General features: G+C 41.0%; 1 protein-coding gene across 2 annotated transcripts in view; it reads right to left on the reverse strand.

Annotated features, from left to right (window-relative positions):
* Positions 1–181: 181 nt before the first annotated feature.
* ganabb (glucosidase II alpha subunit b) overlaps positions 182–24398 on the reverse strand; it is a 27868-nt gene continuing 3651 nt past the window's right edge. For both annotated transcript variants that reach the window (XM_083785276.1, XM_083785275.1), the window contains 19 exons: positions 23519–23591; positions 23311–23392; positions 20175–20271; positions 19629–19809; positions 18274–18427; positions 17221–17456; positions 16786–16912; positions 16512–16591; positions 16095–16235; positions 13394–13490; positions 12385–12486; positions 11468–11711; positions 10085–10149; positions 9113–9189; positions 8254–8328; positions 7908–8021; positions 7442–7551; positions 6760–6860; positions 182–2213 (listed from right to left, as the gene is read on the reverse strand). In XM_083785276.1, coding sequence (XP_083641402.1) covers positions 2104–2213; positions 6760–6860; positions 7442–7551; positions 7908–8021; positions 8254–8328; positions 9113–9189; positions 10085–10149; positions 11468–11711; positions 12385–12486; positions 13394–13490; positions 16095–16235; positions 16512–16591; positions 16786–16912; positions 17221–17456; positions 18274–18427; positions 19629–19809; positions 20175–20271; positions 23311–23392; positions 23519–23591 — 2266 coding nt within the window. In that variant the 3' untranslated portion in view covers positions 182–2103. The remainder of the gene's footprint in view (positions 2214–6759; positions 6861–7441; positions 7552–7907; positions 8022–8253; positions 8329–9112; positions 9190–10084; positions 10150–11467; positions 11712–12384; positions 12487–13393; positions 13491–16094; positions 16236–16511; positions 16592–16785; positions 16913–17220; positions 17457–18273; positions 18428–19628; positions 19810–20174; positions 20272–23310; positions 23393–23518; positions 23592–24398) is intronic.

A 24398-nucleotide genomic window follows, 5' to 3' on the forward strand; every position in this document is an offset into this window, starting at 1 on the left:
GATCAGCTGGATACACAAACATAAGGTGTATTTTATCCAGTTTACTGAGATACTGATACTGAGATACTGGATTAGATACACAATTTATCCAGTTACATCAAGTTTTGCGCTGTTACATAATATCTACTAATCTAGGCTATTTCAATACACATGGGACTATATTAAAATAAAACACTTTAAAAGTGGGAATGAAGATTTTATTTATTTCCAACTAATTTAAGCAAATTTAATACAGGATCCATCCTTTAATACATTTGGTCAAGTTCATGATTTTCTCTTTAGTCTCATTTTGTGAAGTGCAACTGACAACCGTGATTGTAACATTTGCAGGCTCCTCATTATTCAGTCCCATTTCTAATTCATATCTCCAAATAAAATGCCTACCCTCTACAACTTGCAGCAAAATGTACATAAGAAAACAAAAAGACAAACTTATACAATAACCCCCTACTGTAAATATCCTGCCATTTTGACCAAACAGGGATGGTTTCAGAGTACCCAAATGTTCAACTGAATATTTAGGGATGATCAGTTCACATTGGGCTGTATTTACGGACACAGATCTGCAAGCCACCGTCATGTGACATTCCACGATTAAGCTGAACCTATGTATAGATTTTAACAGTTGTAAATTACATTTACAAATGGCAACTCCAAACCATCTCAATATCTAGTCACCCCCTCCAAAAAACAGGAAAATAATAATTAAGTTCTCGCTCTTCCTGAAGTGCATTAAAAATATAATCAAGTAAACAAAGTTGGATAAACCAGAAAAAGGACATGTCAAAGAAAACAGAATTAGTCTTCCACAGTATCAGTGGTTCAATCCCCTGAACAATTCCTTTTGCCAAATAACTTTAGTATCAGGTTCAAAAGAGCCAAGAATCCCCTCGCTGCTCAGTAGTTTGTGAATGACTTTCTGTAAAAAAAAAAAAAAAAAAAAAAACATTCCTGGATGGAGCAATGACATGATAGTGCACACATTCTTTAGAAACAAATGGATGGGCAAAACAGGAATGAAATGGCCTCAAGCTGTAGCAAAAATCATGTCTTTACATCTTATGGCAGCTGTACAAAAAAAAAGGGGGGGGGGGAATGTACATACTAGCACTCTTAAAGAGCCCTGTTAAACTTATTTGCGAGCCGGTGTGGCACACCTAAAATAGCAGATCTACAAGCTCATCCTCACATCATTCAGCACACGGGAACTAAGTATAAATCCATCCTTCACAAATTAACACAAAACTGGCAAGGGGACAGTTATAAACACTTAACCATGATCAAATGTGGCACAAGTACACAGACTTCAGTTTAAGTGCTTGTCGTTTAAAAATAAAAAATAAAATAGAAAAGGGGATGGAATGAATTGTGAAAGAATCTCAAGTCAAACACATGGTCACAAAAAGAGGGGAATCAACAGCTTGTTCGTTAAGAATGACTGTGCACCTTTCATTTTAAAAAACAAAAACAAACTATTTTCCCCCAGTGATGTTTTTTTTATTCACAGGCGTTACGGATGGACAGCCTGGGGGACAAAACAAGACAAAATAAATCATCTGAATGTCTTTGGTCTAATCCTAAACATCCACTACAATGAAATCATGATTTGACCAATCTTATTTTTCTCCTTCATTTTTGTTCTAAACAGAAATAAGTGAATTAAAAACTATCTAGTAACCGTTCAGTTAGTTGACCCACCATTGCAGCATTACTGAACACAAGATTGGACATAGTAGGGACATTTTCAAGTGGCTCAGTTCTACCAACAGGTTTACATGGGATTACATGTAAACACCTGTGCGTACTTAATTATGTATGGATGAATACTATACATTGACAAAGGAATCATGTGGGAGAATGTAATATGAGTATTCAAGACAGAGTGTGTGTGTTTAGGTCCACAGTCCAACTGTGCCACACTGAGGCAGTTATCTTCTCATTCTTGTTTCTCCTGTATAAGAGCTTTGTATCTAATCCACTCAGTCCCTCTCTCCTTATCCCCGTTCAGTCACTCTACTTCCTGCTCACGCCTCTTGATCACTCTCCTTCCGTCACCATGGTTACTGAAGCACCACGGTCCAGTCCGTCCCGGTGTCACCATGGTTACTGAAGCACCACGGTCCAGTCCTTCCCGGTGTTCATGCCAGGCTTGCGAAGCGTCAACACCGACATGGAAGCGTCAAAGTCAAACTCCAGTTGGCTCTCCTGACCATCTGCAGAACGGAAATTAAAAGAGACATTAACAGCCTGAAGCAAACCTGACCTATTATTAACACCTGAAAATAGGAGGTTCAATAATTAGTGTTCAATAATTAGTGTGGTTGTCCTAACAGGGCAACCACAATATTGTTATTGTAAATGAGCGATACTTTGGCACGCAACTTGTCCCACAGTTTTGGTGGCACGCAGCTAATGGGCTATTACTTATTACTTAATTTAAGACCTGGAGGCGCAGTGGCGGAACAACATTGGGCCGGGCCGGGGTGTGAGACAGCACGACCGGGCCTCACCGAACATGACTCCCAACAGTTGCTGCTAATTTGAGCAGCCGTGCATGAACGAGAGAGGAGTTGTGTGTGTGAGGTGATGATCACAGTCACAGATAGAGGGAAAGTGTTACATTTTGCCTGTTATTTATGCTATATATTATTGATCGCGTCTGTGACATTGCGCAGCAGTGCACACACACGAGAGAGAGAGAGAGAGAGAGAGAGAGAGAGAGAGAGAGAGAGACGTAGAGAGAGAGAGGTGCTGCGTTAAAAAAATAAATAGGCTAATACTCATCTTTGTGTTCTGTTTCACCTTTGCTGAGTGATCGCACACAGGGAAAAGCAACAAGAAGGGGTTTAGAATCGAAACAGTCCGTTGTGGAATCACACAGAGTGATTAGCCTACTAATGAGTGACAGGTCTTGCCACTTTTGTAGCCCTGGCTGGACTCTCTCTCGGCAGCGCGGTAAATTCTCATCAGACAGACATGATATTTTGTTAAAGTGTAGACTATTATAGGCTATATAGGCTCTGTATCTGGTTAATTCAAGATTCAAGATTCAAGATTGCTTTATTTGTCATTCTTTAATTCCAACTGCAGCAGCAGAAAAAAACGAAATTGCGATGTGCTGAGTGCATGGGCCGCAGCAGCATGGGTCGTGGCGTCGCGCAGCTCGCGCTGCCACAAACTTCTCTTTACATCAGAGAAAAAAAGAAAAAGAAGAAAGCGACCAGCGGGGGCCCGTCGCTTTCTTCTTTTTCTTTTTCTTGGTTTTATCAGTCGTGAGTGACTGTGTAAAAAAATCGTCCATCGATCATCTGACAGCCCGGGCCCTCAGGAGGTCCGGGCCGGGGTGTGACCACCCCCCCTACACCCCCGGTAGTTCCGCCGCTGTGGAGGCGTGGTCAATGCTCTTTGGCCACTCAGAATAGCCAAATGGCATTGATCACGCCTCCAGGTCTTAAGTAATAAGACTTGGTACTTCAGACACGCAAAATACAGCCCATACAGGTCGATTTTGAAGGTGCAGTTTACCAGGTCGTGATACATAAATTGGCCTTGCTCTGCGCACATTCGTATTATGAAAGGCATATCGGCCCGTGTTGAACGCACTCGGCCCGTGTTGAACGCACACACATTTGGCATACCGCGTCCCTGAATATTTTAGCATTGTGGGAGTGTCCATATGTTAATTATTCTCGCTTTGCGCAATTTGCTATTAAGCCCCTTGACCTAAAGACACTCAGCGCATAACGATTAGACGTGGGTCTGACCACCTCATAAACGCAAAAAGCACTGTTTGATTTGACACTTGAGCGGCTCTGGAAGGCTGGTAGAGTGTTGCCATGTCTGTTTATTATAAGCGGCTTATTTTTCTGTAAAGTTGCTTTGTGTGGTTGCTTTTCTTGTTTCTAAAGTGGTTATTTGGGCTTTTCTCCTAATGTTGTTTAAACCAGTGATCATCACACAGCACATTCCCATGTCAAGGATCCCCAGATGAATGCATTTGCCCAACTAAGGACAGCTAATCCAAAAATTAAATAAAAAGATTACTTTTGAAAATAGCAGATCTATACCAGCTCACAATGCATCACATTCATTCATTAAAACTATGAACTCTGACTGCAGGGGGATATATAATGATCATTATAACAATGTGCAAGAACATATTTAAAAAGAAGGAAGAACTTTATATTTGTGGACAATCAAAATATGTTTTTTTATTTTAATGTGGTGTCATTCAAATTAATCTGGATATGGCAGACTCACTATTTAGAAAATAAAAACATGGCACTTCATTTAAAATAGGTTACAGACCCCTGTTATATGCGCTTATTTTTATAGACCTATTTACTTGTTTCTATGAGACATGGAAGTTTTGCGTCTTTTTAAAAAAAATGTTGAGATTAGAAACGGCCATAATTCTTTCATTTCTCAACCTTAAAAATAAATAAAAACATCTCCATAATCCGTGGGAAATGTGCTTTCATATGCTGTATCACACCCGATTCAAGTCTTCTTCAATAAAATGCTACGAGCGAACTCAGCGAAGACCATACCATCGGGGCCACAGCATTACGCAGCACGCATTCAACTCATTCCTTCGTCGTGACTTGAATGAAATAAAATATAATAAACGTTATTTTACTGGTGTTTTTCAATAGAAACAAATAAAGAGCGTGTGTAGGCTACTGTGTGCAAGTGCAACAGTGCATATACATGCATGCACTAGGCTATATTTCTTCCGTGTCGGGATGGTGATTGAGCTCTTCAAGTTCACAGCCCGTTTGGTCTTTCATAAAAAAACGTTGATATTAGCCTATAAACACTCATGGTTCTCTCATTTCTCAACCGTTTTATTAAATGTAAAAATCTCCATATTCCTTAGGAATCTTGCTTTCATTCGCTGTATGGTACATGGTTCTATCGTTATCGAATTAATTAATTACGCATGGATTGGCAATTTGCCAATATGCTGCTATCTACTCGCAATTCCATTCCGATCTGAAAGGTGGGTCTGTTCTTTTGAGGCATAAAGGTGACAGCATGCAGTGCAATAGGAATAATTAACCCAAATGTGACAAAGGCATGTCATGTCTTCTATGGTGCCAGCCTGAAGAAATGTCATACCACGACCCCCAAAGTGCGCATTCCGTATGTGACATCAGCTGACTGGTAAAGAGAATAGTACGGACATGTTGATTGGGTACGTCTCAAACACGCCTTAAACACACCCATGACTAATTCAAGGCCGTTTTGCGCACTCCGCGGGGTGTCAAAAGCGCTTCTTAACATGCCCAAAATTGCAATATGACATACTACACGCCCCCAGATCATAATACTGTAATTAGATTAGTAATATAGAAGTAAGTAACATAGAAGTCCTAAATCGACCCCATAGTGTCTAATGTGCATGTCCCTCAAACTTATTTCTAATGGTTTGAGCCTCAATCACCATTGATATAACCAGTCCATGGCATTTCGTTTTTTGCTTCTGAAGCCGTTTTAGCTGCAGTACCACAATGTCCTGAGGTGGTGGGGGTGCTGATATGCAACTTATTTAATATTTGAGTCATTATAATACTGATGCTAGATAAACCCAGGCTTGTTTCCATTCCATGCCAGCTTGGAAAATCAACAATGGCGGACATTGTTAACAAAGTGGAAATGCAAATTTGGAACTGAAGACCGAAGAGACAAACACGTGCAAAAACATGATTTTGGGGATCAATCCATAGACTGTAAAGAATATGGACAAAGCGTTCCCCGGGTCTAACATGAACGTAAAATGAAGCCTGTCAGTCCTTTTATTGTGAATCGCCATCTTTCTAGATCCGTTTGGGCCCAGCTGGCCCATTGGCTGGCCCAGACAACGAGGCGGGACTTCCCCCCCTTCTTCTTAGTTGGTTTTTATTTTGACTCGAGTGGGTGGGGAATCCCGATCATAGACTGCAACGGTAGCCAAGCCCCTCAGAACATACGCGACTTTATGGTCATTTTTTAAATAAATGGGACCATTATTTTCCAAAAAGAATATTATGACATTAGAAATGAGACTTTAAACTAGTGACTGGAAGCAGAAAGTATTCATGACCATGTTTATTAACGTAAATACAGTCTAGGTGAAGTTGGGCCCAAATACATGGACTTCTATGGGGCTATGGGTTTTTTTGGGCCCAATGACAGCGCCACAACAGGCCATTATATGAACTTTCAGGAAATCCCGATTTCCTTGGTGGCTTCACAAAATATCTGTCTGACTGCCCCCCTGGATCAATACCCTCCGAATTACTTACACATGATCACAGGGGTGACTTGACATTGGCTATCAAAATTTGTGGGAGGGGCCTATGTAAGCGATTGCAGCAACCACACTTCAAAATTGCGACTTTTCTAGTTTTAGGAACAGTTGTCAAATTCGCACAATATAGACCAACAACCAAGCTAGTGAACAGTAAGATACTTTCAAGCACGATGTAAATTGACATAAACTACTAAGGCACCAACATGGTCGCAGAATGTGTGAGACAGCACATTAGGTAAAACGAAAGGAAAGGTTACTATGTGTACCATGTTTACCCAGGGTAACTGGACTAAGCTCAAGAACTTGTTTACAGCCAGGCCCTGCTCATAGAACATTTCATGGTAGAGGTTCAATGCCTTGTCCAAGGGCACTTCAGCGGTGGTAATTTTAACGTGCCGGTCCGGGGATACGAACTAGCGACCTTCCGATATCAAGACCGCTCCGCAAACCATTCGGGTACTCACCAGCAGTTCTGAGGGTAACCTTGCTGGGTTTGCTGGATCCCAGTATGAGGATGCGTTCGATCCAGGACTGTGTAGAATACTGAGCATCAGGAGCTAGATTCCTGTGTGGGGGGAATAGACATAAAGATGGCCTTACTAAAAAGAACATTACAGTAGAGATCAATACAAGAGCACAACCAATATATAATTCTGGCATATTTCACTTTTTTTAAAGGTATATTCAGTGATTTCACTTAATTCAAATATCACTTATTTTTTTGTTTTGTTGTGATAATCCTCCCTACTATAGAGTGTGCTGGCCATATAAGGAGTTCCTCCCTGTCCCCAGTTGACCCCTGGGGGTCAAAAAACCTTAGGTTTCGTTTTTGACTCTCTATCCTGATTGGACGAAAGGCTGGGTCCCACAGCCAAAAACGAAACCTAAGGTTTTTTGAGTGAAATCACTGAATATACCTTTAAAGCATCAGTTCAGTTAATGCTTTAATTTTTTTTAGAAATGCAGCACTTGCACTTATGCACTAACACTAATGCAGCATATGTGTCCCGAAATCTAACTCGGTTCGGGCTTTGCTCTGCATGAGAAGGTAGAATTTCGAAACTGGTTACAAATATGGTTCCAAAATCCATTAGATGAGACAGTGCTGACTCAGAGCATATAATATTAATGATACTCATGACCCACCTGGAAGAGAGGACATTTTTGGCGAAAGACAGGCTCCTGTGGATGAACTCCTTTTTATTAAAGTTAAAGGTGTGGCCATCGTCTATGTAGAGTTCACCCTCTGCAGTTCTCTTTCAGGAACAAAATGAGAGAATAGTGGTTAAAAATGCTTCCAACTAGTAGAAGGTATGTCGACACAGGAGTGGACTACTGTATGAGATTTAGAATAACTGTCACAGTATCAACAATGTGCGTGTGGCCCAGGCCGTAGCGTAACGGTCTGGGCACCGGACTGGTAATCCAGTCGCAGTGTGCCGCGGGTTCGACTCCCGGACCCGACACGGCCTTTACTGCATGTCATCCCCCCATCTCTCTCCCGTTTCCTGTCAGCCTACTGTCTGTCCCTTCAAAAATCAATAAAAGGCGTAAGCCGCAAAAAAATATCTTAAAAAAAAAAAAAAACAATGTGCGTGTGTGTGTAGGATACCTGGGCACTGAGGGCCACGTATAAGGTGTAGGGATCATCTTCCATACAAGAGGACGACCTGCGAACTCTGGCCTTCCTGGGAATAATGGAACCACCACGCTGGAATACTGGGATCTGGTAACAAGACAGTCATATTAGCAAGACATAACATAACACACAACGACACAAACATACTTTACAGTAACAGGCAAAGCAGTTATCATGGTGAATCCGTTTACTCCATACTTCCACATACATAACAGTATAAATGTGAAGAGGGAATGAGTTAAACCTTGGAGTAAGATGGATACTACGTGTGTGTGTGTGTGTGTGTGTGTGTGTGTGTGTGTGTGTGTGTCTCTCTTACAGAACTCATGGTGACAGGGATGTAAAGGTTCTGGGCACCATTGTGCTTCTGGAAAGTGTGGACATCGAACCAGATCTGCAACAGGCAGACGGAGGTTAGAATAGGACCACCAAAAGACTCTTATCAAAACACAAACAAATGGTTTCTTTGCCAAGAACATACAAAATACTCCAGACTAGAGACTCTCAGCATCAGTTTGAACCATTTCCGGTTCAAACTTACTGCCTAGCCTATTAAATGAAGCTATAGGAAAATGCTCAACAGGAAAAGGGTATACCACCTTCTGAAAACTTGGGACTACAGTTATGCACAGAGTCGATTAAACTTGGTATGGGAATGTGCCTACATTTATTATGTAAATGGACAGGGACACAGAAAATATAGCGGGTTAAATCCCCACTCGAGTCCCCAAGATAAACATACACATGGTTTTCCCTACATTTAGCAACAGAGCAACGCTCCATTTGCACAAAGTTGAAAACTGCTCAAGGTTCTTTTGTCACTAATTTGCAGACTCATGGCCAATTTGTCTCTTGCTATTGCTGCCAGTATGCAGTAAGTGCAGAGTTAAGAGCCTAAAAGCTCTCCAAGTCATGTGGTCACTCAAATGGTTAGGAGAATGAATACACACAGAAAGTTTTATGGCTTTTTGAGATATCCTGTGCCAAGTTGAAAATGTGTCCTAAGGGTAGTACAAGAGGAACAGAACGTAGTAAAAAGAATATAAGTAGGGCTCCTGGAGTGCACAATTAAAGATCCAAGGGGCTTCTGGAGTTTTTAATCTGTTTATTTTAATGTGCAAAATAAGGGAGAAATGGGGCACATTTTTGAGATATGGACAAAATGATTGACATCTTACCTCTCCTTGCCCTGGCAGGTAGGCAGTGACTCCCCTGCTCCCCTCTTCAGTCACTGGGTGAACCAGCAGGTCTCTCCCTGGAGCAACACACAGTGAGTTAGGTACAGGGCATTGATGACATTATGCAGGGCTTAAAGCCAAAAAGAATCCCAAGACTGAAAATTACTTTTTGCAAATCTGCACTGATTTCATTAAATAACTCCTATGAAATCCTCAGGACTGAAATCCGTCCCCAGGACTGATAACTTTAAGCGGCTGCATTATGGTTTGGTTCTCCTAAACCCTGTTCTTACTAGGCTACTACATTAGTGTATAATATACGACATTGGTTCTCAAAATGGGATCTGGGGGACAGGGGGTCACCCCTCAGCCAAATTAATATAGCAATGTACAAGCCTACAACAATGTCACTATGTGACGCATAGATCTGAGCTTGTAGATCTGTCATTTTCAAAAATAATCTTGAAAATGTTTGCATTTTTTAAACATTATAAACAACAAATCTTGTATCTTGTCCCTGGCACAAAATATTTTCACATGGGGGTCCGTGGTCAAATACTTAATTTAGGGGTCCTTGAGTGAGCTAGCCATGCAAAACAATCATATTTCATTATTTTCAAGGTACAAAAGCAAACCTTTGTCAACTCTTATTTTCAAGGCAAAGGAAATTACCGTATGTCACATTAGGCTGCTATAAGTTTTATTGAACAATGGAGAGCACGCACTCTTGGGGGCTATATTTATGTTCTTTTTTAATTTATTGCACTTAGTTTCTTGTCTTTCTGATTCATTCAAATGCACTTTACAGTGTACTTTGTGTGTCACATTGCGACAGGCAGTGAGCTTGAAGATCTGCTATTCATGCCAAATGTTTACCCCAGACTAGGGATGCTAGGGTTCATGTGGTTACTTGCTCAAACTCGACTGAGGAAAAAGGTGCCATGCTACATGCACGTGTCGGAGGTGACTCACCTAGCAAGAACTGGTCATCCATAGCAAATGTAACAGTGTCCTGAGGATACTCCACCCACAGTGGCCTGCAATGTACAGACAGGTGAGATGACATACAGTATGACACACGTACACCCAGAGGTTGCATTAGTCCTGTAATTGCCGATTTTGACGGATATTTTATGACAAAGACCGGAAAATATAAATCTCTACGGACATCCTGACAGATTGACGATGACACGGCCGTCCATTATAATCTACCGCAAATCTCTCGCTTTCCCTCTTCCTCTGTCACGAACACACACGCTGTCAAATTCTAAGTCTACGGTTAAGTTACACCGATTTCCTGTTAATAAATAACCTGTGTAAATGCGCTGCATTGGGAAGTAAACAGGAGGCACTTTATTGTGAAGGGAAGACAGGAACAATAGTTGTTGCTGAGAACTTGTCGAATAGACTAGAGTTATGAGTTGTCGGCAGTTGAAATGCCAGAAATGCTGTGTCGTTCCGGACGGTTATTAAGTCATGTATTTAACAGCCTAAACAAGTTAGAATACGTCGGACACGTTCAAACGAGAGGGCACTTGTGAGTAAAGTTGGTAAAGGCAAGTTGTCCAACCACTAATCAACAACAATGCAAATGCATTTGAATATGAAACATCCAACAACCACGGATGCCTAAAGACTCTACACAAAAGCTATCCACACGGCAACTGTTGCTCGCATCCAGGTGAAACACGACGTTAATCATAAATGTGGACACGTTGAAAAGTTACAACTTCTCAGTCTCCTCATAGAATAATAAGAATATCTCTAGACTACAAGATTCGCACTGATACTTAATCAACTTGCCCAAAAAGCTGTCCTAAGCAGACGCAGGGACAGCATCCACTGCCTGTATCTATTACTTGTGTGACGACTACTAGCCTATAATGTATTGCCTTAAACACGTCAGCTGAGCCACATTATCAAAGATGAATCTGAAGTACCTATGTTGGTGCAGTAGGCTACCCTCTGATTGATATTCTGAAGGACATTATGTTCAAAGTAAAACAGATTATTGAGAAACCATTACGAATGCTGCAAGCGCTCAATGTGCAAATGGTAATGTAGGTAATTAATGTATCTGTGCAAGATGACACTGCTATATAAAATGTGCATATTACTCAATTATGTTCAAATAGTTCAATCCAAAATATAATGCTGTAGTTAGGCTGCATTTATGCACCTGTATGTCTCATGTATGACCGTTATTTTAATCAGATGTCTGATTCTCTCTTTTTCCATGTCCAATACATGTCGGACATTGGGACTGGCAGTTTAAAATCCTAGCGCGACCACCGACACACACACACACACACACACACACACACACACACACACACACACACACACAAAACACACCTCATGACTGGATGTCCAGAGTGGTGTGCCTGATAGAATAGCTGATACCAGTAGGGCAGCAAGGCGTAACGCTGACGAACTGCCTCACGGATCAGCGCAGTGTTCTCTGGACCAAAGAGCCAGGGCTCACGGCGGGGGGTGTCCAGGTGGGCATGGGCCCTGAAGAACGGTTGGTAGGCACCCGTCTGGTACCAGCGCACCAGAAGCTCACTGTTGGGGGTCTTGAAAAAGCCGCCCACATCAGCTAAGGAAAAGACAGGGAAGATGTTGACCAAGTGGTTCACTCACAACAAATGAAACATATCAGTAGGCAGCTGGACTCTTGGAAGATTAGCCGAAAGGTTAAAAGAGATCAAAATCAAAATCAAATCAGTAGGCAGCACGCATTCTGCTTGTCATGCAATTTGTCAGGTCAAATGTTGCTTTTTGCTAAAGAGTTGACAACCAATAGAAAATGCATCCATAAGTCTATCATTTTGATTTAGCTTTTCAACGATTTCTTCTTCATCATTCAACTTCTTCTACATCATTCATCATCTGTGGAAATAGTAATTATTTTAAACTTGATTGTTTTCCCAGTGCTTTATGGCCAAGGCAGGGCAAAGGGAATGTCAGTTCATTTCCGTTTTTCTTTGAAATTAAACATCAGTTTAATCAGCAGACATTGAAATATCAGACTATGGACACTATGGAAGTTTCTAATTAGCCAGGCTGTTTATGACACCTGCTCTTCTCTCATATGATTTGGATTATATGGATATTCTGTTGTACTGGCAGGTCCCTAACTGTCAGAAAATAATAGCCAGGACCAAAGTCCTTCTGGTACTTTTAATTCATAGATGCATGGACAGCATACACAGATGCGTTTTGTAAGCGTCAGCTGAACACAGTGAGGTTAACTACAGGTTGATGCTTACCACCACAGAGAGAGATTCCCACCAGGCCAAGACTCAGACACATGGGGATGGAGATCTTCAGGTGTTCCCATTCAGCAGCATTGTCACCCGTCCACACGGCGCCTAGAGGAGAGGTACTCCAATGTTTACATTAACCCGTATTTACCGGTTACCGGCCAACTAGAATTTCAATTATAAATATTAATGTCTGGTTGAAAAGTTTATTTATCATTATTATTAGGCTATTAAAGTAAGCCATTACAAATCAGATTAATTTGTGTATGGCTCATGAATGTATATACAAATGCTACAAATGCCCTCATGTGACACACACTTGCAATGGCGAAACAAATGTAAATTAAACAGGGAGCAATACATTACAGGCACTGAGTGCATTTAATGGAAATTGATTTAAATAGGAAACGTAATGAAGGAGCACTGCAATAAAGCCAAAGAGTCATATTCAGTTCGGAACTTCAGACCTCATATCGCTCAAAAGTGTATACCAAAATGTTAAATCTATCGTCAATTCATTGCAATGACAAAGTTTCTCAAATCTATGCAGCCGTTTCACAAACTGACACAGGTCTCTATACAGGCATATTGACATGGAAAGAGCCCTGGAGGAAACCGTACTGGAAGAACTTGACAACAAATTGCAAGAAAGCCCTGGAATCATTACTGATAAAACATGTATGGGAAAGTTGAACGAGGTGGAAAGCCCAAAACATGTTTCTTAAGCCAACAACTATGTAATAGTATGGCGGTGTAGCGCACCAATAAGAACAGCTATCTTAAGTGGTGGAAGCACTACAGGAAGGTGGTCTAGTGATCGGTCATATCTACCCATTTAACTTAACATTTAGCAATTTCTTGATAAGTTTAAACATTTCTATAGGTGATCTATAAAATTCTAATATACTGTATTTAAATCATTATTTAACCCTGCTCTCACTCTGACAAAGCCTGCTAGCATACAGGAACACAAGCAGGTGGGTAGTATGGACAGTGGAGACAGAAGGCAGCTTACCATAGCGCTGTGAGCCAGCAAAGAAGGCCCTAGTAAGGACAAATGGACGCTCTACTCCCCCTGACCTCTGGATGAGGCCCTCTGCTGTGGCCATTTGCTGCAAGTTAGAAGAACAATGAGGAGGAGCAGCGAACAGTCTACAAACAAGCCATGAAGGTTCACATTTTCACATAAAAAAGGTGCGTGAATTCATAATGATCTATCTATACGAGGTATTTATTTTGTCACACATAGATATCACATTTTTGTGTCCCAAAAATAGCTATCAAGGCACAGTGGGTTTTCTTTACTTACTACTAAAGGTACTAGTGCTCACTAATAATCAAAAAATCTGAAATGGCATGGCAATGTCAGACTTCATGTGGCCAGCTTGTGACGTCAATCATCTGACGTATGACTCCAACTTTTGAACACTGTTTCAGCCCGATCAGAGGACTTTTGACTAACAATTATAAAATATTATAACAAGTTTAAAACATATGATTGGTGACGATTGATCAGTTTGCAAGATTAGCTTCTGAGCTCACACACAGACAAACTCCCCAACCCTCTTATAGACTGCTAGGGGTCGATTTAGGACTTCTATTTTACTTACTTCTATATTACTAATCTAATTACAGTATTATGATCTGGGGGCGTGTAGTATGTCATATTGCAATTTTGGGCATGTTAAGAAGCGCTTTTGACACCCCGCGAAGTGCGCAAAACGGCCTTGAATTAGTCATGGGTGTGTTTAAGGCGTGTTTGAGACGTACCCAATCAACATGTCCGTACTATTCTCTTTACCAGTCAGCTGATGTCACATACGGAATGCGCACTTTGGGGATCGTGGTATGACATTTCTTCAGGCTGGCACCATAGAAGACATGACATGCCTTTGTCACATTTGGGTTAATTATTCCTATTGCACTGCATGCTGTCACCTTTATGCCTCAAAAGAACAGACCCATCTTTCAGATCGGAATGGAATTGCGAGTAGATAGCAGCATATTGGCAAATTGGCAATTCATTAATTAATTCGATAACGATAGAACCATGTACCATACAGCGAATGAAAGCAAGATTCCTAAGGAATATGGAGATTTTTACATTTAATAAAACGGTTGAGAAATGAGAGAACCATGAGTGTTTATAGGCTAATATCAACGTTTTTTTATGAAAGACCAAACGGGCTGTGAACTTGAAGAGCTCAATCACCATCCCGACACGGAAGAAATATAGCCTAGTGCATGCATGTATATGCACTGTTGCACTTGCACACAGTAGCCTACACACGCTCTTTATTTGTTTCTATTGAAAAACACCAGTAAAATAACGTTTATTATATTTTATTTCATTCAAGTCACGACGAAGGAATGAGTTGAATGCGTGCTGCGTAATGCTGTGGCCCCGATGGTATGGTCTTCGCTGAGTTCGCTCGTAGCATTTTATTGAAGAAGACTTGAATCGGGTGTGATACAGCATATGAAAGCACATTTCCCACGGATTATGGAGATGTTTTTATTTATTTTTAAGGTTGAGAAATGAAAGAATTATGGCCGTTTCTAATCTCAACATTTTTTTTAAAAAGACGCAAAACTTCCATGTCTCATAGAAACAAGTAAATAGGTCTATAAAAATAAGCGCATATAACAGGGGTCTGTAACCTATTTTAAATGAAGTGCCATGTTTTTATTTTCTAAATAGTGAGTCTGCCATATCCAGATTAATTTGAATGACACCACATTAAAATAAAAAAACATATTTTGATTGTCCACAAATATAAAGTTCTTCCTTCTTTTTAAATATGTTCTTGCACATTGTTATAATGATCATTATATATCCCCCTGCAGTCAGAGTTCATAGTTTTAATGAATGAATGTGATGCATTGTGAGCTGGTATAGATCTGCTATTTTCAAAAGTAATCTTTTTATTTAATTTTTGGATTAGCTGTCCTTAGTTGGGCAAATGCATTAATCTGGGGATCATTGACATCGGAATGTGCTGTGTGAGGATCACTGGTTTAAACAACATTAGGAGAAAAGCCCAAATAACCACTTTAGAAACAAGAAAAACAACTACACAGAAAGCAACTTTACAGAAAAAAAAGCCGCTTATAATAAACAGACATGGCAACACTCTACCAGCTTCCCAGAGCCGCTCAAGTGTCAAATCAAACAGTGCTTTTTGCGTTTATGAGGTGGTCAGACCCACGTCTAATCGTTATGCGCTGAGTGTCTTTAGGTCAAGGGGCTTAATAGCAAATTGCGCAAAGCGAAAATAATTAACATATGGACACTCCCACAATGCTAAAATATTCAGGACCGCGGTAAGCCATAATGTGTGTGCGTTCAACACGGGTCAGTGCGTTCAACACGGGCCGATATGCCTTTCATAATACGAATGTGCGCAGAGCGAGGCCAATTTATGTATTTCCATTGGTAAAACGCACCTTCAAAATCTACCCACTAGGCTCCTGCAGAGCCACAACGAAAACACTTGCACTACCATTAATCATAAATTGTTATGGATAAGTATATCAACTAAAGAACATAAATGTGGCAGTCACTTGCAAAATATTAACTCCTTGACAGCCATCGACCCCTATAGGCTTTCCTTTTGGGGCTTTATTGTTTTTTTTATTTTTAAGAGTTGGTCTAATAATAACCCCCATGAAGTCTGCATCCAGCTAGAATACAAGCTCAAAGTCCTGACACGCACCACATAGAAGCCATAGAGGTTGTGCACATCCCGGTGCTCCCAGGAGCCATGCAAAGCATCCTTGTGCATGGTGACCTCTGGTCCATTGAACACTGATGGCTCATTCATGTCGTTCCATGTGTACAAGTTCTCCATGGATCCCTGGGAAATAGAGATGGAAGAGTGTGAGAAAGGAAAACCCAACAACAGGAAAAATATAATGAATCCCTTATTTGCTTACTTCTTTGCCCCAAATAGATGGTTCAAATTAGGGTCAACAGTTATTCCGTAGGATGTCTCCTAGAATGCTAGACTGATGTTTATACTTGGTCTACCGCTCTTGATACAGCCCAATACATATTTTTTAAAGTAAACAGTTTAGTGGACTGTCCATCCTGTTTTACAGAATAATACAGCTTTCATCTCCGGATTTCTCACCTCGTATTGATCGTAAGCAAACATGCTGGCCCACCATGCTCTCATCTCTGGGTTGGTGAAGTCAGGGTAGCCTGCATTACCTGGAGAAATAAACAAAATGGGAAAGAGTACAGACAGATCTGGAGTTAGAAAAATATGGCATGACGACAACCAGTACACTCAGATTAATTCAAATTTAATCTGTTTACTTGATTTACGTTACTCGTTACTTCAGTGTAGGTTCAATATTAATTTAAAGCATTGTTATTTCTTCTGACAGTAGATTGAATCAAACCTGGCCAGCACCAGCCCTCATAGTCTCCACCATCTTTATTCTTAATGTAGAAGCCTTTGGAGCGGATCTCATTGTGGATCTTGTAGTTGCTGTCTACTTTGATATGAGGATCCACAATAGCCACCATCTATGGACAGAGAGAAAGAATTAAAAGGTGGTCTGACATGTTTTAGCCCATTGAATACAACTCAAAGCATTATACTGTAGTTCGTTTTATTTGAAAAGTCTAGCCAAAAATTCCTGGTAGAATACCGACATTGACAAAGGCACTTCAGGGACGTTCAGTAAGGAGTAAATGTAAACAAGCTAAACCTAAAAACAAATGGATAAAGCTTTGAATACACAACATCGATGGTGGCAAGTTCCTTTATTAACAATGAGGATCCCGTTTGATTTTTACCCCTAGTTCGTGCAATGTTAATCGTTTTCCATTACCTTGCGTCTCTTTTCCATGATACCCTGCAGCATCTCCTTGGGTGTGGCAAACTTGTGAGGGTCCCAGGTAAAGTAGCGCTTGCCGTCTGTGTGCTCGATGTCCAGCCAGATGAAGTCGTAGGGGATATCATGCTCATCAAAGCCAGAATCCACTGACCGCACATCCTCCTGGTCATTGTAGTTCCAGCGGCACTGGTGGTAGGCCAGTCCAGCCAGAGGAGGGAAGGCCTGGGTTCCTGAGCAAGGAAATCACAAGGCTAAGTAAGAAAAGGACCATGACAGCCGGGTGGACAAGTGTATCAATATACACCATCTTTGAATGATTCACCACACTTTTACTGATCTTATTTTTCAACGTGCACACTACTGTATATTATTTTATTGACGTTTTTAAAAAGAGGACAGGACAGGCAGTTTGCGAGATGAGCTTGGACAAACACACACCCAGTCATAGACGGCTAGCCTCTTGCCGAGGCCACTGGGAATGAGCCGGTCAGACAAAATGCTTTGGAACACATGCACTATGCATGATACTTGGTCTTATACCGCACGTAATTCTGTCTTTCAAACTTTCTATAATCTTCAAAGTCATAATTATGAATTCCTCGTGCCATTTATCATCCGCCAATAATCAAATTGTACAACTTGAAATGTACACAAATGCTCGTTTTTGCATGCGCCCTCGGGCAACTAGACCTGGATTGTGGTGAGCTTTTTTTTCATGCAACGTGTCCTGTGCCCCTCATGAGCAGACGCGTCGCTGATCCAGGAAAGAACGCCTGCGTCACTCGCTCCACGTCTGAAATGACCTATACTGTACAATACATTAGCATTTTGATGTATGCACTTAGCTGAAAGTACCTGAGCTACTGCCATGGAGACTATTGTCTGCTGCCAGTGCTGCCGTATGTACCTGTATGTTGCCTGATGCCCTGCACTCCGAACTACAGTATCTGAAAATACTAAATAATTTGCAGGAGGGCACGTGCATGCCAGCAAAAAAAAAGCAACTCCGGTCATGTAAAAAGGCCAATCAACAGATTTTCCTCTCACCTGTGAGGGAGGCATACTGGGAGAAGACATCGTATGGCGTCGGTCCCAGCATGATGAAGACGTCAATGATGCCGCTCTCAGAGATCCAGCGCACATCTGTCTGCGGAGTCTCGCTGGAGCCCTGCACATAGTCCAGCATCTTCCCAAATACTGTCTGCAGACACACAAAGCGCAGAAGTTGAGTCAGGGGCGAATATTTGAGTGTTTATATTTGTGCACTGTTTTAGGACTAATTGGGCCTACCCTGCCATATCCGACATTGTCGGGACGGACCAGAATGTAGGCTAATTAGTCGGGCTGGGCCAAGCCTCGGGTTCCATGATTATTATTATTTATTTATTTTAATCTGTATCATATGCTATCTACTTCAATCTCTGTACTTCTTTATCTATCTTTTGGTCCTTACATTGCTTAAACCAGATGTTCAGAGGGACTCTCGTCCATTTACTTAATTCTCCCGAGTGTTTTCTCATGAGAGTCCTATCACCCAGTAATGCCTGGGGCGGGACATCCAATTGATTTATTGACATGAAATGCAGCTCAAAGTGCTTTACAGAACAATGGAGAATAAAAGAAAAGTAAGGCAACGACATTAAAAAACAAGCAGTAATGCAATACAGTGAGGACATGAATAAGAAAAAATAAAAAATAAAAGATCAATTAAAAGCAATGTTGTAGAAGTGGGTCTTGAGCTGAGCTTTAAAAATGTCTACAGAGGCTGCCTGACGAAGGTACAGTATAGTCTTCTAAACATGGGAGAGACATACCTCCCTCATCTTTAGGCAACTAATGTTTTGAAACGTACTCTGGGTTTCTTACTTCTCCAGATGAACCTGGAGATAGCTCTATTCCAATTGTCAAATAGTGTTTTTGGTATTTCTACCGGTAAGGATTGAAAGAGGAATAGTAATCTTGGCAAGATATTCATTTTTACGGCTTCTATTCTATCATGCATATCAAACACCAGAGGCTGCATGATTTTTTTTTTTTTATAAATAAAACTTCTACTACTTCAAAAGTTTGTCGTCCGAACATCCTAGCCCGTGTTATTAATGAAAACCGGGAGACGATGGCCAAAACTCAATCGAAAATCGGCAAGTGTATTTTTTCATGTTTTATCCATTATCTCTGTAACGGAAGGTCCAATTTGCTCAGTCTCAGTTCAAAGCTTGTTGGATGCGTGACTTTGATGACACATAATGACACCTTTATGGGTATTTCGGGCCTAAAAGAATGTTAATCGTTTGGGCCGAGCCTCGGGCTGGCCCAGTAGGGCCAAGGCCCCAGTTAAAGAACTCAGACCCGTTGAGAACTCCAATTTAATGTTTTGTCCTGGCTGTTGACCTGCTGCTTACCTTCCCTGCAGTGTTAGAGCTGATGTCCACCCACGTCTCAGCAGCATTGAGCCAGAAGATACCCATGGTGCGCTGGGCGCTGTGGGACACCATGACAGGGACAGCACCATATAGAGCCATGGGGTTGAACAGCTCATATTGGAACACATCTAGGTTATACAGTCGGTATGGGTCTCCGGCACTGAAACAAACAAAACAAAACAAATAAACCAACAAATACCAAAAATGCTTAATCACCTACATCTTTATGTACTATAATTGACCCACTCGTCCACCTACTACACCAATTTATTTTAATCAATCTATTCATCTAACCACCATTCTCGGTTAGGCTTTAACAGCCAACTAATCAACAGGTTCCACACAACATGCAGTACGTGGAGACTTTCAACCTGGTGTCCCCATTTTTGGCATGCAATAGTAGGCAAACATTTTTTCAAACATCTTCACCAACTTCTAAAAATAGCTAAATTAGCTAAAATAGATGATTGCACATGAACTTAACAAGGACATTTCAACACTTGATAGTTGATAGATGGGACTCACTCTGTGGTTTTGAGTTTGAGGCTGTCTGCATGCTCTGGAATTCCATAGACATGTTCAACTCCCGGTAAAGAAAAGTCTAAACTGACAGACGAGGGTCCTGTGGAGAGAGCACAACCAGACAATAGAAACATAGCCGCTAAAAGCCCAGTTATACATTTATGCAAATCATTGTATTTTCGAAAAAAGTGTATACATTTGTCATTGAGTTGCATCTATGAAATAATGCATTACTGTATACTAGTCCTTACCCGTTCTGAATATATGCAAACAGCAAATCATGTTCAGTGTGTGATGTAATAGATCACATTACTGATAGGGGGGGGAATTGTTTACAGATGGTCTTGGGAAGTTGGGTTGGGCACTAAAGTATAGGCTAATTAAATGCTGTAGTACAATCATAAGTACACCATTGATGTGTGATGTAAATATGGTGGTGATATTCTGCCTATAAATGGAAGTTATTGAATATTTTCAAGGTCGGTGTTGCACTTTGTAGACGGTCCCTAACCGCTCACCGTCTGCTGCCCGTGGAGATATAAGCTATTAAACGGTGAACGCGGAGGTTGGCTTTTTGGGCTTCAAAGCAAGTTGTAGTTTGTTCTTTATATAATCAGGATAAGAATTAGGTGTTTTGTGTGATTTAGGAACGTGTCGTTGTCATTGCATCTGTCTGTATGTATTTTGTCATTGTGTTGTTCCGACAGCACGGGATCTGTCTTCTCCAAACGTCTCCATTTGGCCACCCCGAGACCCCGACAGATAAGCATTCCGTTGTGTTCGTGCTGTTCAGTGTGTCACGCAGCCACGCTGGGTGCGCGCAGGGCTGTAAGCTGTCGTTGTCAGTGTCCAGGCTTTGAGCGTGCATGTAGCCCATGTGTAATGCACGGCGAAGGAGGTGGTTGAGGAGGGGGCGGACAGTGTAAATGGTGCATTTATATATAGCGGCTAAGCGGCTGCAGTCCTGGCTGTGTGTCGCTGATCATAAGCCCAGAAACAGTGTCCTCGGAGCGGCTGCAGTCCTGGCTGTGTGTCACTGATCATAAGCCCAGAAACAGTGTCCTCGGAGCGGCTGCAGTCCTGGCTGTGTGTCGCTGGTCATTCACATCCAACACGGACACAGAACAGATGCTCCGACGGGGCTGGGTTTCGCTTCCTACGTCACACTACAAACGGTGACCTATCGAATTATGCGTCCCACACCCCCTCCACAGGCACACAATTCTTCAAGTTACAATTCTCCATGATCGTGTGGTGATGTAAAAACAATATCTGTACAGTAAATATGACAGTTGCGTCGGTAAAAAAGTAGCCTAGCTGGATTGTGGGAGCGTGCAGATTTATTTTGGCATGGAGAGATGTGTGCTAATAGTGTGGCTCGGTCGGAGATAGAGCACGGACAAATAAACGGGTTTTTATTCACTAATAAATTCATTATTAATCTTATTGGAAAAATGGCTTCGTTAAGACCTCCATATTATTATGGTCAATGCCTGTGTGAAAAGTGGGAGCGATTGGTGCAGGCAATGAGGAGATAAGTGTTTGTTTCTGACAGACAGACAGACAGACAGACAGACAGACAGACATTCAGACATTCGCTCTATTATTATTAGGATTAGTAACAACCTGTAAATAATGTTTTGCACACAATCTAACTGTCTGGCAAGATAAAACCAACGTTGTTACAGTTTTAATACCAGTACATCAGAAATAAACTAAGGTATCAAAGATCTAACAGACCCGATTAAACATTTAAAGGTCATGGTATAGACACACAGGAACAACAGTGCAGCACAATGCAATCCATATAAGAGGCATCATAAAATACTGTAGTTTCATTGGTTGACTACGGAGGCTGAAGGGCTTTTTGTGTGCTAATAAAGTGTCCCATATGTTTGTTAATATACAACACACGTCCCACAATGTACTATTATGCTCTATCAGTGTGTCTAAACTGCTAGGAAATATCAAGTTTATGGTATATGGTTTATGGACGCATGGTATATATATATGTCACAGACGATGCCTGCAAGTTTTCAGTAAGGGATACGTTAATGCTGATAAACGCTATGAGTTACACTATCAATTTAGTAGTTATTTAATTTCACATTATTGTAACTGACAGTGACGAGTGGAGCCATCCGTTTTGCTACAGGACGTAAACGATCACAAACAAAAGAGAATGCGTTAGTTATATTTGGTGTAGTCTCGTGTAGCCAGACAACTATTCTACAATCTCCGAATGCTATAGTCTAGAACTACACCTCCCGAAATCCAAGTAATCAGTTTGTCATTTCCGTTCACAAAAATATATTTTAAAATATCTTTAGAGCTTATTTTTTTTAATTCCCATTTCTAAGCAGTGAGCTATATATATGCTTAGATGATTTCTATTTATATTAGGATAAATTTGCGCAACGGTAAAGATTAAACGTAAGTGTGAAGGAGGCTTCACTTCCGCTTTATATTTTACTCATGATCAGAGCTCTCTCTCGTTCTCCAGACTGTATGACTGAAACATTTGAAAATTGAGAGAGGCAACAGTCTGGCCACGCAAGACTATATTTGGTGATGTAATTCTGGACCAAAAGTGAAATGAAATAAGAAAAACAAAAATTAATTTAAAAAACGGATACGTTTGAGTCTCTCATGTATCGTTTAAATAGGCTAATTATTTTGTAAAATGATCGCATCTTGCTTCTTCCAAACAGCATCTTGCAAGACTAATTTTGGATTAATAACCTGGAGAATTCAGCAGTTGAAAATGTCAGAATATGTCACCCCTGGCCATTTAAATGTGCCATTTCCCCCCAACTACATTCATGAAACTGTAATCCCATGAAGTGTGAAACAATCTATTGAGAAAACAAGACGATATGTTGACAGACATTTGGAAACCTATTTGTATTCAAATCATATATAATAATGAATGATAACTTTAATAGTCTCCATTTCATCTAGGATTGTTTTAAAAGTAGGTTAAACTACAGTTGATTCTATGGACTCACCTGCAGTACACTGTTCTTCTTTACCACAAGCTGTCTCAATTGTGGGTGTGACATTTTATATATACCATTAATATAAGCACCAACCAACCAGTGGGCAAAGGAAAGAAACGTCATCAAATTAGGAGAACTACCATTGGGTTTGCCGTCCGAGTGTGACTTAAATGTTTCCTCCCACATTCCATCTTCTGATTTCTCTTCTTCTGTGTTCACTGCCTGGTACAAACAATGATGTTTTAAGAGCAGGGGAGAGACAGGCATGTTAAAGAATATTGTATTAAAAAGGGTTAAGAGTAGAGACAGGGATACTGCAGGTTTCAGTTTCAATGTACAGTTTCTTACCTCCTCGCCCTCTTTTTCTGGATCAGCCTCCTCTTTCTTCTCAGCCTCAGCCTCAGCCTCAGGCTCTGCTTGACTGTGCATTGGAGGATCGAATGGAAACAGCGGTAAGGTGGGATAGACGGGCAGAGAGAGAGAGAGAGAGAGAGAGAGCGACGTGTCACAAAAGCACATGTTGCACATATTTTGTGTGTAGAGAATAGATTATATAAAAAGGAAGCAGGGAACAAAAACAGACTAACTGATCTATCTACATAGACTACCAACTAGTTAAGCAAAGTCCTATACAATTTCACTCTAATGACAAAGGGAACACAAATCCTACCATTGTGGCTATTCCAAGCAGGGCATCATGAGACTGCAACTCTAGGGATTGCAATTTCCAACACCCACAAGGCTGCTTAAAATAACCAACTCTACTATAGGGATTTAACATACAGCAGGGTGTAAGGCCCATGACCATCAGTAATACTGCATGTACTAGTCTATTATAATTCTGTCAGGCACCAAATTAGTTCCCGCTCTGTATAGTTGCATGCCAGATCATCTTTAGCTTTTTCAGCCATCATAACTTGCATAAGTCGGCAAGAGAGACTTTCAAGTTTAATGTGCCTGTTAAAATGTTTGTGAAGCTCGATCAATCATGCAAATTAACCACCAGAGCCATTTGTTAAGGAAAGCTACTAGAATGACATGCTATGAAACGTTGTGTGATTCAGTTACATTGATGTGACAGAACAAAGACATAACGGTGAAAATAATTTATGGGCTCACACCTCATTCAAGGTGATCATTCATTGTTTTTTCATGCTAATCGTTTACTTTTTAAAATATGGTGGGGAGAGGAGGGGAGGTCACCTTTCTATGATACAATCCCTTTTAA

The sequence above is a fragment of the Protomyctophum parallelum genome (genome assembly GCF_964188405.1).
Source record: "Protomyctophum parallelum genome assembly, chromosome: 16".
NCBI lineage: Eukaryota > Metazoa > Chordata > Actinopteri > Myctophiformes > Myctophidae > Protomyctophum > Protomyctophum parallelum.